Consider the following 14,717-nt stretch of genomic DNA (forward strand, 5'->3'; position numbering starts at 1 on the left):
AGAAGTGTGTGCAAGGGAAACTACCTGTCTGAAATGAAATCAATGTGAGGGAGGGATAGAAAGGGAAAGGGCAGAAGGAACACTACCCAAACTCAATCCCCCTGAGATAGAACAAAGGAAATTCTGAAGAAATGACAGCCAGTTTGCTGCACGGATTACCAACTGGGGCCCTCAGACCAAAGCTTGATTATTGGCAGATACCAGCCAGAGTTTATGTGTCAAGGAAGCAGGCAAGAGCTAGCAAAAGAAAGCACCAGCAATTCAGCCAATGAGGCCACACTCCTATTTTTTGTTTCATACACAAATCAGAACGACTGTGCAAATTAACAATAATCTGATAGTTATTAATTATCCACACATTCCCATTTAAAACCCAAAGAGTAGTCACCCTGTTATGCTATTTATAGCTTTTTTGAGAGTCCTTTTTCTTATTTTATCCACTTAAGGTTTCAATCGCAAACAAGAGCAAACTTAATGGAGAAGTTAAAAACTTGTTTTAACTGAGGGGGGGAGTAAGTATCCAAATGCTTTTAAAAAGGAGTCTTTTTTTTACTTTCTTACACTTCTGACAGTTAACTGACTTATTCAAATAAGAAGGCATTATATCGACCTCATTTATGAATGATTACGCAGCTTTATAAGCAGGATGAACTGGAAAATAACTTTAGGGATGTGGACTAGGAAAGTTACGTCTTAAAACAAGTCTTATCTAACGAAAGGAAAAAAGGCTCACTCATTTGTTTAAAAATGCCTTCCACTCAAAAATCCAAATGTTCTTTAAAAAGTACAATTCTCATATTAATATTTAATTTTGATAAAAGAAAGTAAACTTATCTATAGAATTTGGTTCTTAATCTATCCACAAAGGCATGATTTAAACAACCATTATGAATTTTATCTAATAATCTTTTATTTAAAATAGGATACTGATTATACATTATTTTTCCAGACTGAAAAAAATGTTATGGGTTCTGCCCTTAATGAAAGCTACGTAAGAAAATTACTTTAAATTTACTGGACATTAATTGCTTTTGTTTTCACCCATCCTTTTCTAAATCCACATATTTCATTTTCAATTAATGAACACTAAATAGTAAAATCTTTTACAATTCAAATAATTTAATCTGAAATTTTACATCTTGTTAAATTACATAACATTTTACTTAATAAAACATATTTGCAATATGCAATAGTAAACAACTCCTTTGCTCTTAATGTTTTCCATGACAACTGCCTTTAATAAGATCCCCAGATACCACCTAAACATAACCAGCTTTAGTAAAAACACTGAACCTCAGTTTCCGGAAATTTCCTAGTACAAACAAGATCAGAATAGTTTTTCTTTCCATGGTAGCTCTTCTCTTTTACCTAGCCTGTTTAATTTTTACTACTGTGAGGAACTGCTGAAATTTAGCCAAATATACCATGTTACAGTTATAAAAGCCAAGCAATATCATAGTACTATCACACTGGTCAAAAACACCCATATACAGATATACAGTTTTACTAAAACTATAGTTTAAATCCCAACTGTAATACATTCATATAAAAGCTTTATACATGTTTTTGTTTTTATTCATAGAATTTAATGGAAAACAGGATATTTATTAATTTTGACCAAGCCAAAAATAATAAAGTCTTACCTCTATAAGTTGAACTATCATGGCTTTTATTTTCACTGAGGATTCGGCATAAATGTAAACTAGAATAAAACAAATGTGTATTAATTTCTAATCCTAATATACATAATCCTTACAGAGCAAATTATACTTTTATCAACTAAAAATACTGGGGCAGGAGGGGAGAAGGGTATAGCACAGTGGCAGAGTGTAAGCTTAGCATGCAGAAGATCCTGGGTTTAATACCCAGTAACTCAATTAGAAAAAATAAAATTAAAAAATAAAATTAAAAATACTTGGAAATGTATCAGATATTCTGAAATTCATTAGTTTAGAATTTAAATAAAACAAACCTAAAAACCCTAACTGGTCAGAACTGGAGGATGCTAGTGAATCAATTCATTATTTTGGCTTTGGGGGGGGTTGGGGGCTGGCAGTAATTAGGTTTATTTTTTTTTTTAACTGGGGTACTGGGTATTGAACCCAGGACCTCCTGCATGCTAAGCACGCTCTCTACCACTGTGCTATACCCAACTCCTTCAATTCATTATTTTGAAAACTGGCAAATAAAAGAATGAAAACCAAACACTTATTCTGCCTTTTGTATATGAACCAACAGTTCATAAGAAATGCCTCTGTTAGTATTTCAGTTAACAAATAAAGAAGGAATAACAGAATTAGAACATTACTATTTTAAGATTCCTAATAAAGGATCTAGGCATCTATCAATGGCTGTTCACATCACAAGAAGTGATTATCAGATACTATGTGCCTCCTGATCCTGATGAAAGAATACACCACCACCTGTGAAGTTGCCTTTAAAGGGGTGGGGAGAATAAACTTAAATTCAAACTGCGAGAAACTCTTTAGGTCAATGGTCAGCCTCTTCAACAAATACATTACAAGGAAAAGTAAAAGATGGTGGGGATCCTCAGGGTAAAAAAGGCTTGAGAGATGGATCACATGTATGAATCCTTACTTGGATCCTGTCTTAAACAAATATTTTAAAAATTAACATTTATGAGTCAATTGGAATATTTTATAGACTCAATGTTCAAGAGATGCCTAAAAGATATTGACAAAATTCAACATCAATTCACTATTTTTTTTTAAAAAGACCTTTAGAAAAATAGGAATAGAAAAAAAAACTGTTATAATTTAATAAAGCAGCAGTTCTGATAGTGTGGTTACTGAATCCCTGCACCCCAAGACATTTTCTACAGTTCTGCAAGGTCAAAACTATATTCATAATAATACTAAGACTTCATTCCCCTTCTTTTGATGTATTGACATTTGCACTAATAGTTCAAAACCAACGGAAAGTAAAATTGCTGGCACCTTAGCATATATCAAGGTAGTAGCACCAAACTGTCTCACTGAATTCTTCATGATCAAGAAATGGAAATCAAAGAATAAAGCCAGTCTCATGCAAGACGTCATTAAACTGTTTCATTATATTTTTCATGACTATTCACTAACAAAAGCCAGTTTCACTTAAGAATGTCCTTGATGGGAGTGACATCAGCAAGATGGCAAAATAGGAAAGCCCCAGGCCTTCCTTCCTCCTATAGAAACTGGAATCAACAATACACGTACCAATTCCCTTTATGAGAAATTCAGAAACCAGTTAAGAGGCTCCTGCACCCCAGGCAAACACTAAGCCAGCTGCAAAGCCCATAGGAAAATTTATGACACCCTTTCACCATAGTCCCTCCTCCTGGCACAGCACCACACAAGCGGAAGGGAACTCCAGCTCCCAAATTCTCTGGGAAGGGAAAGAGAAGACTGGACTTTACATCTAATATCCTGACTTGGGGGTTGAGGGGTAGCTTGGCAATCTCCCCGTCGGGGGAAAAAGACTGGAGCGTGTGTCCAATATTCTAGCTTTTGGGGGGACTGCCTGAGGGACTGGTTTCTGTCTAGCCTGACTTAAGATGCTGACGGTACCCTGCATACTCTCTAGCTGCCTGGGAGCCACTAAGAACAAAAAAGAGCTGGGTGGTGTGCTGCCGCTTCAGAAGACCCACGGTACAACAGATGGACACCAGAGGATGCAAGAAAGTGCAAGTTTCTGGAGAGAAAAAAAAAAGAAACGAAAATCCTTTTAATTTGTAATCTACACACAAATCCAGAGTAGACACACCCAGAGAAAAGGTTTGAGAAGCCCCCAGAATCTACAGTCAAGCTGTGGTAAAGGCCTTTCCCTGAACTAAAGCAGCCCATAAAGACTGGGATAAAAGAGTGTTTTTTCAAATGCAAGGACACAACACAAAATTACAAGAAACAGGGAAAATGGCCCAATAAAAGGAACAAAATGTCTCCAGAAACTGATCCTAAAGAATTAAAGGTATATCAATTATGTGACAAAGAATTTAAAATAACCATCATAAAGATGGTCAATGAGCTCAGGAAAATGATGAACAAAATGAGAATTTCAACAAAAGAAAATAAATTTTAAAAAGAACCAAACAAACAAACTTTGGAACTAAAGAATGTAATAACTAAACTGAAAATTTCACTACAAAGGTTCAACAGCATTATGAATAGTCACATACAAAAGAATGAAACTGCACACTACTTACATCATACACAAAAATCAACTCAAAATAGATCAAATACATAAAAATAAGGCCTGAAACTGTAAAACCCTAGGAAAAACATGGGGAAAGCTTCATGACATTGGTCCTGGCAATGATTTCTTGAATATGACACCAAAAGAACAGGCATCGAAGCAAAAACAGACACGTAGGACTACTTCAAACTAAAAATTGTGTGCACAGCAAAGAAACAACGAACAGAATAAAAGGCAACCTACGGGATAGAAGAAAATATTTGCAAACCATGTATTGATAAGGGGTTAATATCCAATATATATATACAAACATCTGTAATTAAATAGCAAAAAAAGCTTAATTTAAAAATGAGCAAAGAAAATGAATAGACATTTCTCCAAAGAAGACATACAAATGGCTACTAAGTGTATGAAAAGATGCTCAACATCACTTATCAGAGCAACACAGATCAAAACCACGATGGTCCACATCACCTCACATCTGAAAGGATGGTCATTATAAAAAAAAAAAAAACTCAAACAAAAAAACCAGTAATGACACCTGATAAAGGGCTATAATCCAAAATATATGAATAACTTAAAACTCAACGATAAGAAAACAACCCATTTTAAAAATTAGCAAAAGACCTTAACTGACACTTCATCAAAGAAGATAGACAGATGGCAAATAAGCATATGAAAAGATGCTCCACATCAAATATCACCAGGGAAATGGAAATTAAAATAACAAAGAGAAACCACTACACACACCTATCAGAATGGCCGAAATCTGGAATACTGCCAACACCAATTGCTGGTAAGGATGTGGTGCAACAGGAACTCTCAATCATCGCTGGTGGGAATGAAAAATGGTAAAGCCACATTGGAATCGTTTGGTGGTTTCTTACAAAATTAAACATACTCTTGGCCTTATAATCCAGCAATCCCACTCCTTGATATTTACCTAAGAGAGGTGAAAACTTACATCCACACAAAAACCTGCACATGGATGTTCACAGCAGCTTTACTCATAATTGCCAAAACTCAGAAGCGACCAGGATGTCCTTCAAGTAGGTGAATGGATAAACAAACTGGTACATTCACACTGTGTGAATATTCTGTTCATTGTGTGGAATACTACTTAGCACTGAATAGAAATGAACTATCAAAAGACATGGAGGAACTTTAAAATGCATATTACTAGGTGAAAGAAGCCAATCTGAAAAGTCTACATAGTATATGTTTCCAACTACATGACATTCTAGAAAAGACAAAACTATGGAGATAGTAAAAAGTTCAGTGGTTGCCAGGGGTTGAGGGTAGGAGGGATGAAGAGGCAGAGCACAAAGGATTTTTAGGACAGTGAAAATACTCTGTTTGATACTATAATGATGGATGCACATCATTATACATTTGTCCAAACCCAAAGAATGTACACCACCAAGAGTGAAGCCAAAGGTAAACTACGAATTTTGGATGATCATTATGCATCAATACAAGTTCATCAATTCTAACAAATGTACCACTCCAGTGGGGAATGTTGATAATGGGGGAGGCTGTGCATGTGTGGGGGCAGAAGGTAAATGGGAAATCTCTGTGCCTTCCTCTCAATTTTTCTGTGAACCTAAAACATCTGTGTTAAAAAAAAAGTTAATTCTTAAAAAAAAAATAAAAACGGACTATGAAATAGATAAGCAACAAGGATATACCACATATCCTTGTACAGAGAATTGTAGTCCTTATCTCGTAATCACCTCTAATGGAGCATAATCTGCAAAAATACTGAAAAACTATGCTGTACACCTGAAACTAATATTACATTGTAAATCAACTATACTTCAATTAAAAATTGGGGGCGGTTCTACAGTTCAGTATATATCCCACAAAAACACATGCCTGCATACACCAAGATATTTGCATAAGAATGTTTTATTGAACATATGTATGTTTATGTATGACTGAAGGATTATGCTGTACACCAGAAACTGACATAGCATTGTAAACTGACTATACTTCAATTAAAAAATATAGGAAGAAAAAAAAACAATGTTTCTATTGGCACTGCTGTTAACAGCCAAAAACTGAAAACAATGTAACTGTTCATCAGTAGCATAAGAGATAACAAATTGTGGTATAGTTACACAATGAAACATCTTTTAACTATGAAAATCAAAGAGTTGCAAATATTTGCAAAAACATGAATGGATCCTAAAGACATAATGTTGAGTAAGATTGCCAGATACAATAGAACACACCCTCTATGAGTCCATTTATACAAAGTTCAAGAAGAACAAACAAACTTATTTGGGTAGCAAAACTAAATAAAAACAAGGAAGAGAAAGTCACAAATGTCAGTTACCACAGGGGAGGTAAAGAGGGTACAATCAAGAAGGGGGATTATGTTGTCTTGACCTGGGTATGAGTTACATGGGTGTGCAACTTATAGTGATTCTCTAAGCTCCGCATTTAGGTTTTATGCACTTTTCTATATTTTTTTTAATTTCACAATTTAGAAAAAGAAACATTCTTATTACAAGTTGCACAAACCTCTAATGCAATGAATGCGTATGTTTCTTACTCTTTTATGTCTAAAAATCCTTTTTCCATAGTCAGTAAAATAACTTTGAGACTTGTAGAATATGTTTATATATCACATCTAAGGTGAAATATGCCACATTACAATCATCCACAGACAGATTATCTACTTTGCAGATTATGCATGCCCTTGCACCTCACCTCTGTCTTTTAATTGTTTCAATACTCCATCATCAGGATGAGCAGGGTAAGGTTGTTAAAATTCAATTAACTTCTGGTCAACAATTCACTTCTAGGTCTCACACAGGCCTTCCAATGTGTTCAGAACAGTGGTTAAGCTTCTAATTTCTCAAAATAAGTTAAACCTACCACAAGCTTATCTCAAATATAAAACAAAAATCAATCTCCCTTCCAATAGGCAACACAAAAATATCTGCTTCAGGCTAGCATCAGAGAATATAACCTAAAAATGTCTGATATCTAGCTCCTTTTCTGTTGAGGGTAAATACATCAAGACTGCTTCAATTTGCTATCAGGTACTAAAACAAGTCCCCCTGTGGTTCTCACTGTCCCCATAAGTTCAATTCCCTTTAGAATGCAGTAGCGGGAAATACTGCATCTTTGATGGAAGAATGCAAGGGAATCAAGTAACTCATCTTTCCCTTTGTATCAAGGCTACTAAAAAGCAAGGTCAAATATTCCTTCTTATTGTGAATGTGTTTGCTTATTCACAATTCAATAGCTTCATTTTCTATTTGTTTTAATAAGCTTAATGCAGACGTCTTTTGATATAATCCTTCCAGGGGGTAGGGGGGGAATGTCAGTGTTCCAAATCCCACTTAATCTAATGGTAGTCATTGTTACATAATTTTAAGAAATAATTGAAATATAATTCCATCTTGTCTGTCACAAGGCCATAAACATATTCATCAGGATGCAGGAGATAATGTCATCATGAGCTTAATTAGCATCTCAAATATTTGTTCATATTGTGTAAGAAATTATTGATAGGTTATTATGATAAGGCAACCTGCTTGTGTAATAGATATTTTTATTTCCCTAATATAAAACAGTTCTTTCTTAGTTGTAGGATACTAAAAGCAATCATTAAGAATTTTCCTCCAATCAGATTTGTCCGTGCTCTTCTCCCTTAGTAATCCACTAACAGAAAATCATGAAGCATCCTTAAAGAAACAATTTTGCCTCTGAATACTGCATGTCTTACTACACCTGTTACTCACCTCTAATACTCAATTCTAAACTATAAGGGGAACTACCTCCAACAGTTGCCCATTTTAATGTGGCTTTTAAAATAATCAAATATTCTGTCTCAGTACCAGTTCAAATGATTATTTTAGTCCCTTAGTAACCCCCAAATAAGAGTTTACCATTTTCTCCATTTTTATAGCAGTCTGGTGCTAATGTAGAAATGCTATCTCAGGTCCCTGAGAACAAGGAATGCAATTTCTGTCAAAGATCTGTGAAACTTAAACTGAATAAAATGTCTTAGATTCTTCCAAGAACTTAAGTATTTTGTGAATACTTCTTAACATGAGTATTTAGCTTTCTACCTTACTTGATCCTGTTTTCCAGAAAAAAAAAAAGAAAGAAAGAAAGAAAGAAAGAAAGAAAGAAAAGAAAAGAAAAGAAAAGAAAAGAAAAGAAAAGAAAAGAAAAGAAAAGAAAAGAAACACAACACAAGCCTGAACTATTTATGTTCAACTTCTCAAAGTTGGCTCTACATATAAAAAACTGACGTCAATCTGTGTCACAATTCTTAAAAACAAAACAACAAAACTGACTGAAGGATTATGCTAAAGGCTAAATTTGATTAAGGGAAGTGCTACCTCTATTATCAGAGAGAAAAGAGATATAACCCACAAAAATGAATATTGGGACATGTAGTTTTATCTTGAAATATGCATTTATGAAAATTAAGATATGCACTTATGAGGAGGAAAGGGGACAGGAAATGTCTAAAAAGACAACAGAAGTTCCTGCATACAAGTACATTAATAGCACTCAATCTACCTCAATTAAAGACTAATTTAATTTTTCTAAGAAAGGAAGCAGTAGCTTGGAAAATCTGATATTGCTACAATATTTTCAGAAGATTGCATTTCTCTTACCAGGGAAAAAGACCAAGACTTAAATACTTAACTTGTGAACACGGTCAAAATGAGAAAATAAATGCCAAATAAAAACTAAGACATGAAGAAATGGTCTCAGATAAAGCTTCAACTGAACTCAGAGCACCTATTGAAGGGAAAAAAAGACTTCATTACCAAAACTAAAATTTATTAGAATGATTATTTTGCCATACACTCCCGTCCTTCTACTTCCCTCCAAAAAATTCAGGTCAAATATACTTCTAGAATATGTCAAATCATTTCGTAGCAACAGAAGAAAAAGAACGGCAACCAAAACATTTGACAATCAAATTTTAAAACTTTATAACTACCAATAACTAATAAGGTAAGACCCCCAAAAAAATTTCAAATTGATAATGTAAATTTTTAAAAAGAAAAAGAATTAAGTTCTTCAAACAGACAAATAGATGATATTCAACAAATTTAAGTATTTCAAAATTAGACTAAGTATTGACATGAGGCTAACATCTTCAGATTAAAAGCTTGGAAAATAAATCCTCCATTAGGGTTACTTGTGACACAAAGAAATGCTGAGCTCACTGTGTTAATAATTCCTACTAAAAACAAAATTCTCCACTGGGTCTATCAGTAAATGCAAGTTTATTAGGTTAATCATGGCAAGTCCTATGCTAATATGAAATCATCAAGAAACTAAACCTCTAACTCCAAAATTAAAGAGATTAAATCCATACCTTGCATATGCTGAGATTTTCAAAGAGTCTGTATTAAGATGTAAAACTTTAAGAGTAGATCTGAGTAACACTGGAATTTGACACAACATTGTAAAATGATTATAAATCAATAAAAAATGTTAAAAAAAAAAGAGTAGATCTGAGTGTTACTGGAAAGGACAGTTATGTTTTGGTAGTCCTTTGTCCTTCTGCTATCTCTTAAAAAAGATCATTTTAAGAGTTCTATACTTTACCATTAAAAACATAATCAGTATCTCTGGAAACAAAAGGTTAGCTAAGTATGTGATGGACCATTTAGACAGGCAAAATACAATTTTCCTTTTCTCCTTAATTACCTAACAAAATTTATTCTTCAAAGTCAAGACTTTCCATCTTAATAGACAGCTGCTTTTCGTGAGACACAATTAAGAATTTACCCTCTCTGAAAGTTATAAAATGCCCCATAAATCTCATATGTTGCTTTAACAACACTATGATGCTGAAGTTGACTACAACTCCCAGAATACAGACTTATACCACTAAAAAGTGACAGACAAGAAATGAACTAACAACCTCTTGAAATACATCATGAATTCTTTTTAAAAAGGTAATTCTCAGTCAAGTTAAAGCTCATCTAATTAATCTCGTTAAAAAGGAAACTCCACCCAAGATATAAATATCAGTCATATCTTAAAAGCCAAATCTATAAATGGATTCACTAATAATTTGGTGGCACCTTAGCTTGGTTTTTAACATTTCCAGTTTGTTGGTTTATATGTAAGAAGTTGTTTTTCAGACAAAGGAAAGGATCTTTTGATATGTAACAATAAAATGAAAATGCTAACTCTTACCTTTAACAAGATACAAAAACTCTTGTTAGACTATATGCAACAAAGTTTTTAAAGAGGGAAAAGAGGTCAAATAAATGAAGACTAAGTACTGGATGGTGATGTGTTTGACCATTTAAAATATTTCATTATGTCATACAACTAAGAACTTTAAACTCTCTTCATGTAATAGAATACAGTTATAAAACTGATTATACTGATTTGGCTCTACTATAATTCAAACTACATTCCACAAGCCATGCAATTAACTACATACACAGAAGTCCTAATAACAGTTTTGAAGCAGCTCTTCAAACAGGAACTATGATGGGTAGCATGGATCATGTAAATATACATAAAATGAGTCCAAAATTCCATTTTAACTAGATATTTCAACCTCCTACATCACTTTTTCTCCAACCACTGCCAATGAGAAGCCAAGGAGAACTTCACCTCCTAGCTCTAATACCACTCATGCTAAGGTGGAAGTAATAGTAAAACTGTCAAAAACAGTTAGCTGGAAGGAGGAAGTCGAGCAATCTATGAAGATGACAGCCCCTAAATAACTAAGTTGACTTTAAAAGTAAACAACAATGAACTGATTTATCCGTTCTGAGGGGTTATCCTCATCTAATATAGATGAAAATGATGGTTTGGTTTGGTAACTTCCCTATCCTGCCTTCCCTGCACACAAGGGACTTAATAGCTATTTGTTAACACATACAAGGATTTGGAAAATGTTTCTAACAGTTAAAAATGAATGTTTATCAAATAGACTTCTCTGTCAGTTAATAAACCAATAAGCTCTCTAAGCATATGCTAGAAAGGCTGGGGGGGGGGCGGGACGGGAAGACTGAACCAGAAGAAATTTGACAGTCCCCACTCTTCAAGGGTCTCTCAATTCGTTAGAGTACAAGACTACATATGAAAGAGTCAGAGGACTCATTAATTGATAACCTGAGTGGTACAGACTAAGTGCAAGAGCTGTCCAGAGAAGTTTAAATATCTAAAGATTGGAATAATATTACTTTTAATATCTATCACTTGAGCACTTACTATAAGTCAAGTGCTTTAGAGGCATTATTTAGTCTTCACAACAATCCTTTGAGTGCTTATTATTCCCAATTTACTCAAGGGGAAACGGTCAAAGTGGTTAAGGAACTTACCGAAGGTCACTCAGCTAGTTAAGTGGCTAAGACTGCCGCTTACCCAGTCAATCCATTTCCAGAGCGGACATTAAGACTTCGTAAAGCAGCGCGAGTGCGGAAGGGGGGTGGGGAGGGCCGTTTAGGCAGGCGCTATCACACGCGCAAGGTCTGGCAGCGCGTTCCCCGCGTTTCGTTTCAAGCAACGAAGTTCCAAAGATTCGTTATCTTTCGCACCAGCAACCGTAAACTGACTAACTGGCGGCGGCGGGCGCGCGCAACGACAGCAAAAATGGCTAGCAAGAGTTAATCTCATACAGGACTGAGCTTTAACTAATAAAGCGATTCAGAGAAAGAAATTCGAAGTTTTTTGTTTTAAAATCTGGGGTTTGTTTCGCCGCTTAAACGAATTCCCCCCTCCTCAAGACAGAGAACTGAAAATTGGGGCGAGGAAACCGCGCGTATGGCAAATTACTGTTTTCTGTATTACTGGGGCGGGGAGGGGGAACCACCCAAGTTTTACGACCAAAGGAAACGCGTTATTCTAGGTACTCGAGAACCGTGGAGAGTTGCCAAAATTAGTTGCAGTCCCAGGACAAAATGGGGTTTAGGAAACATTTAATGACAAAAGTTGACTCCAACCCGAAATGCCTCTAAGGTGAAAAGACGGAGGAGCAAAGAAATGCCGGCAGGTCTTCGGGGAAAGCGGCAATCCCTGCTACGCTTTTCCCACGGCCAGAGGCGCCGCGCGAGGCCGGGACAGTCCGAGAGACCGCTCCCCGGGAGGACGAGAGGTGCCAAACGGGGTTCTTCCCGACTCCCCGGGCTTCGCGGCGGCGGGCGGAGAGGAGGGGAGGGAGTCCGGGACGGTTCGGACTTCGGGCAGAGGAGGCGCCGGGCTCCAAACTGCGGAGTCGAACGGGTGCAGAGTGAAGAAATGGGACAGAGAGATGGAAAGTCCGAACCCTCCCCTGGCGCGGCCCCGTAAAGAGAAAGGAGCCAAGTGAGCTCAACGAAGAGGGGGACAAAAAGAGACGGAGCAAGAGCGCAGTGACCCGTAGGGACAAAACGGGAGTTCTGCTAAGAGGCTAAAGAAAGGCAAGCTACGGCGTGCAGCGGGGACTTCGGGGAGGCCGGGGAAAGCAGGAGGTCGGCGGCGGCTACCAGCACCTCTCCTCCCCGAGTTCAAAACTCCTAGCCAACCATCCACACCCGCCGCCCGGATGGGGGAGGGGACACATCTCCCCCCCCACCTCCCCCCAATTGTGAGAGCACGGTTGACGCCCAAGCCCGGCCGGGCCGTGCGCCCGCCTCCAACTGGGACACTCACAATTCGCCTCTCCCTGATTTCTCCCAGTTCTTTATCCACTCTACGGGAAGCACCACAGTTGCGGCCGCCATCTTCCTCTCACTAGTAGCAGAAGCCCGGATGTGTAGCACGCGAGCGAGGGGTCAAAGGGGAGCACCGCCCACGGGGAATGCCGGGAGCTGCGAGTTCGGTTTTCGATTTCCCGCCCCACTTTCCACCCCACCCTGAGGAAGCCCGAGGCCCGGCGGCCAACTAGGTGGCTGGGACCCGTGGGTCCCGTCGCAGAGTTACTACGCTGGCCGCCCCCTCTGCAACCCTAGCCCTCCTTCCCTTTAGAACAGGAAAAATGCCATCCCCAGGCCAACTCGTAGCCTTTATCTTCTTCCGTAGTATCTACTCCAGACCACTCATTCAAACTTGTGTTTTTAAAGTACCTAATGTGTGCTAGACACTGAGGAAAGAGAAACAATAAACCTAGATGCCTACCCTCAACGAGCTCACAGTCTGTGGGGAAGACAAACACACGCTGATCAATTACAATACACCCTGCTAACAACTGAGATCAAACAAGTTAATCGGGGAAAAGACGACCGATTCCTATATGCCAGGCATTTTGCTAATACCGGGGTTACCATCTAACGAGGAAGAGAGAAATCGGCCCCGGGAAACACTTGCAGTTACCATCGCTGACACCCTACTGTGTCGGCCGCTGTCATTGTAACCTTAGGCAAAACTAGAGGGCGCAAGTACCAAGAGCAACAACTTGTTTACATCACATAGTCTCAAAGTATCTCTCGGCTAGATACATACTATTTCAAAGGGCGAAATGAATACTTTACATTCGGAAAACATGGCGGACACCCTCCTAATTCTGATGAAAATAAGCATCCGTAGATATTAAGTAAGTAGGGGTCATACGCCTCCTGATGAGGTGCTAAAAACAATAACCAATTTTGTAGTATTCATCATGCCAAAATTCGCATAACCTAAATTTAATTGTGAGAGATTGTCAGACAAGCCCATATTAAGGCACAGTTTACAGAATTACTGGCTTGCACTCCTCAAAAATTATCAAGGTCACTAAAAACAAAGACAGACTGAGGAACTCGTCCAGAATAATGAAAACAACAGAACAACTGATCCTCAGCCAGAAAAAAAAAATTTTAAATTTTGCTAAAAAGGGCATTATTGGGACAATTTACCAAATTTGAATATCTGTATATTAAGTAATAATATTTGTATCAATGTTAATTTCTTGAGTTGAATACTTGTACTGTGGTTGTGTGAAAGTATTTGTTTAAGAAAATATGAAGTATTTCGAGTTAATGGGGCATTATGTTGCAACTTACTCTAAAATGTTTCATGAAAAAAGATAGGATGATTAAGTAAATGTAAAATATTAACATTTCAGGAATCTGGATGAAGGACATACAGGGATTCTCTGTTCTATCTGTGCAACTTTTCAAAATAAAAAAGTTTTTAAAATACCTGTTTTGCAGCAAATTTAGTAAATACAGACAAACCAAATGAAGAAATCCTACCACATATATATTAATGTATGAACTTTAGAACTAGTGTCTTCTAAATTTGGCAAGTTTTACAAAATGGACCAGGTTTATTTGCATTGAAAATCTGTTCAGGGAATAGGCTGTATTCAGAATAATTTTTGGAGAAATGCTGCATTGTTTGTTATTCAGCTATATCTAGTCTCCTAATGTCCTATCTGATTCTGAAATTCTAAAGCCACCCATTAGAAAACATACACTGTTTAGTTTCAGTGACATCTCAAGAAGAAACTTTTGCCACTTCAAGGAGGTTCAGAGGTATAAGTTCCCTCTAATCTTTCTATTTTTCATTATTATGGAATATTTCAAAAGTGAACAAAATGGTATAGTGAATCTTCATTGTAC

General features: G+C 36.9%; 1 protein-coding gene across 9 annotated transcripts in view; it reads right to left on the bottom strand.

Moving 5' to 3' along the window:
• Positions 1-12,911, bottom strand: part of THOC2 (THO complex subunit 2) — a 99,818-nt gene extending 86,907 nt beyond the window's left edge. For all 9 annotated transcript variants that reach the window (XR_012067645.1, XM_072956837.1, XM_072956836.1 and 6 more), the window contains exons 1-2: positions 12,829-12,911; positions 1,644-1,702 (exon numbers count right to left, since the gene is read on the bottom strand). Coding sequence is in view for 8 of the 9 variants with exons in the window: in XM_072956837.1 (XP_072812938.1) it covers positions 1,644-1,702; positions 12,829-12,899 (130 nt within the window). In the remaining variant the exon portion in view is untranslated. The remainder of the gene's footprint in view (positions 1-1,643; positions 1,703-12,828) is intronic.
• Positions 12,912-14,717: the final 1,806 nt, after the last annotated feature.

This window comes from Vicugna pacos, chromosome X (assembly GCF_048564905.1).
Source record: "Vicugna pacos chromosome X, VicPac4, whole genome shotgun sequence".
Classification (NCBI taxonomy): domain Eukaryota; kingdom Metazoa; phylum Chordata; class Mammalia; order Artiodactyla; family Camelidae; genus Vicugna; species Vicugna pacos.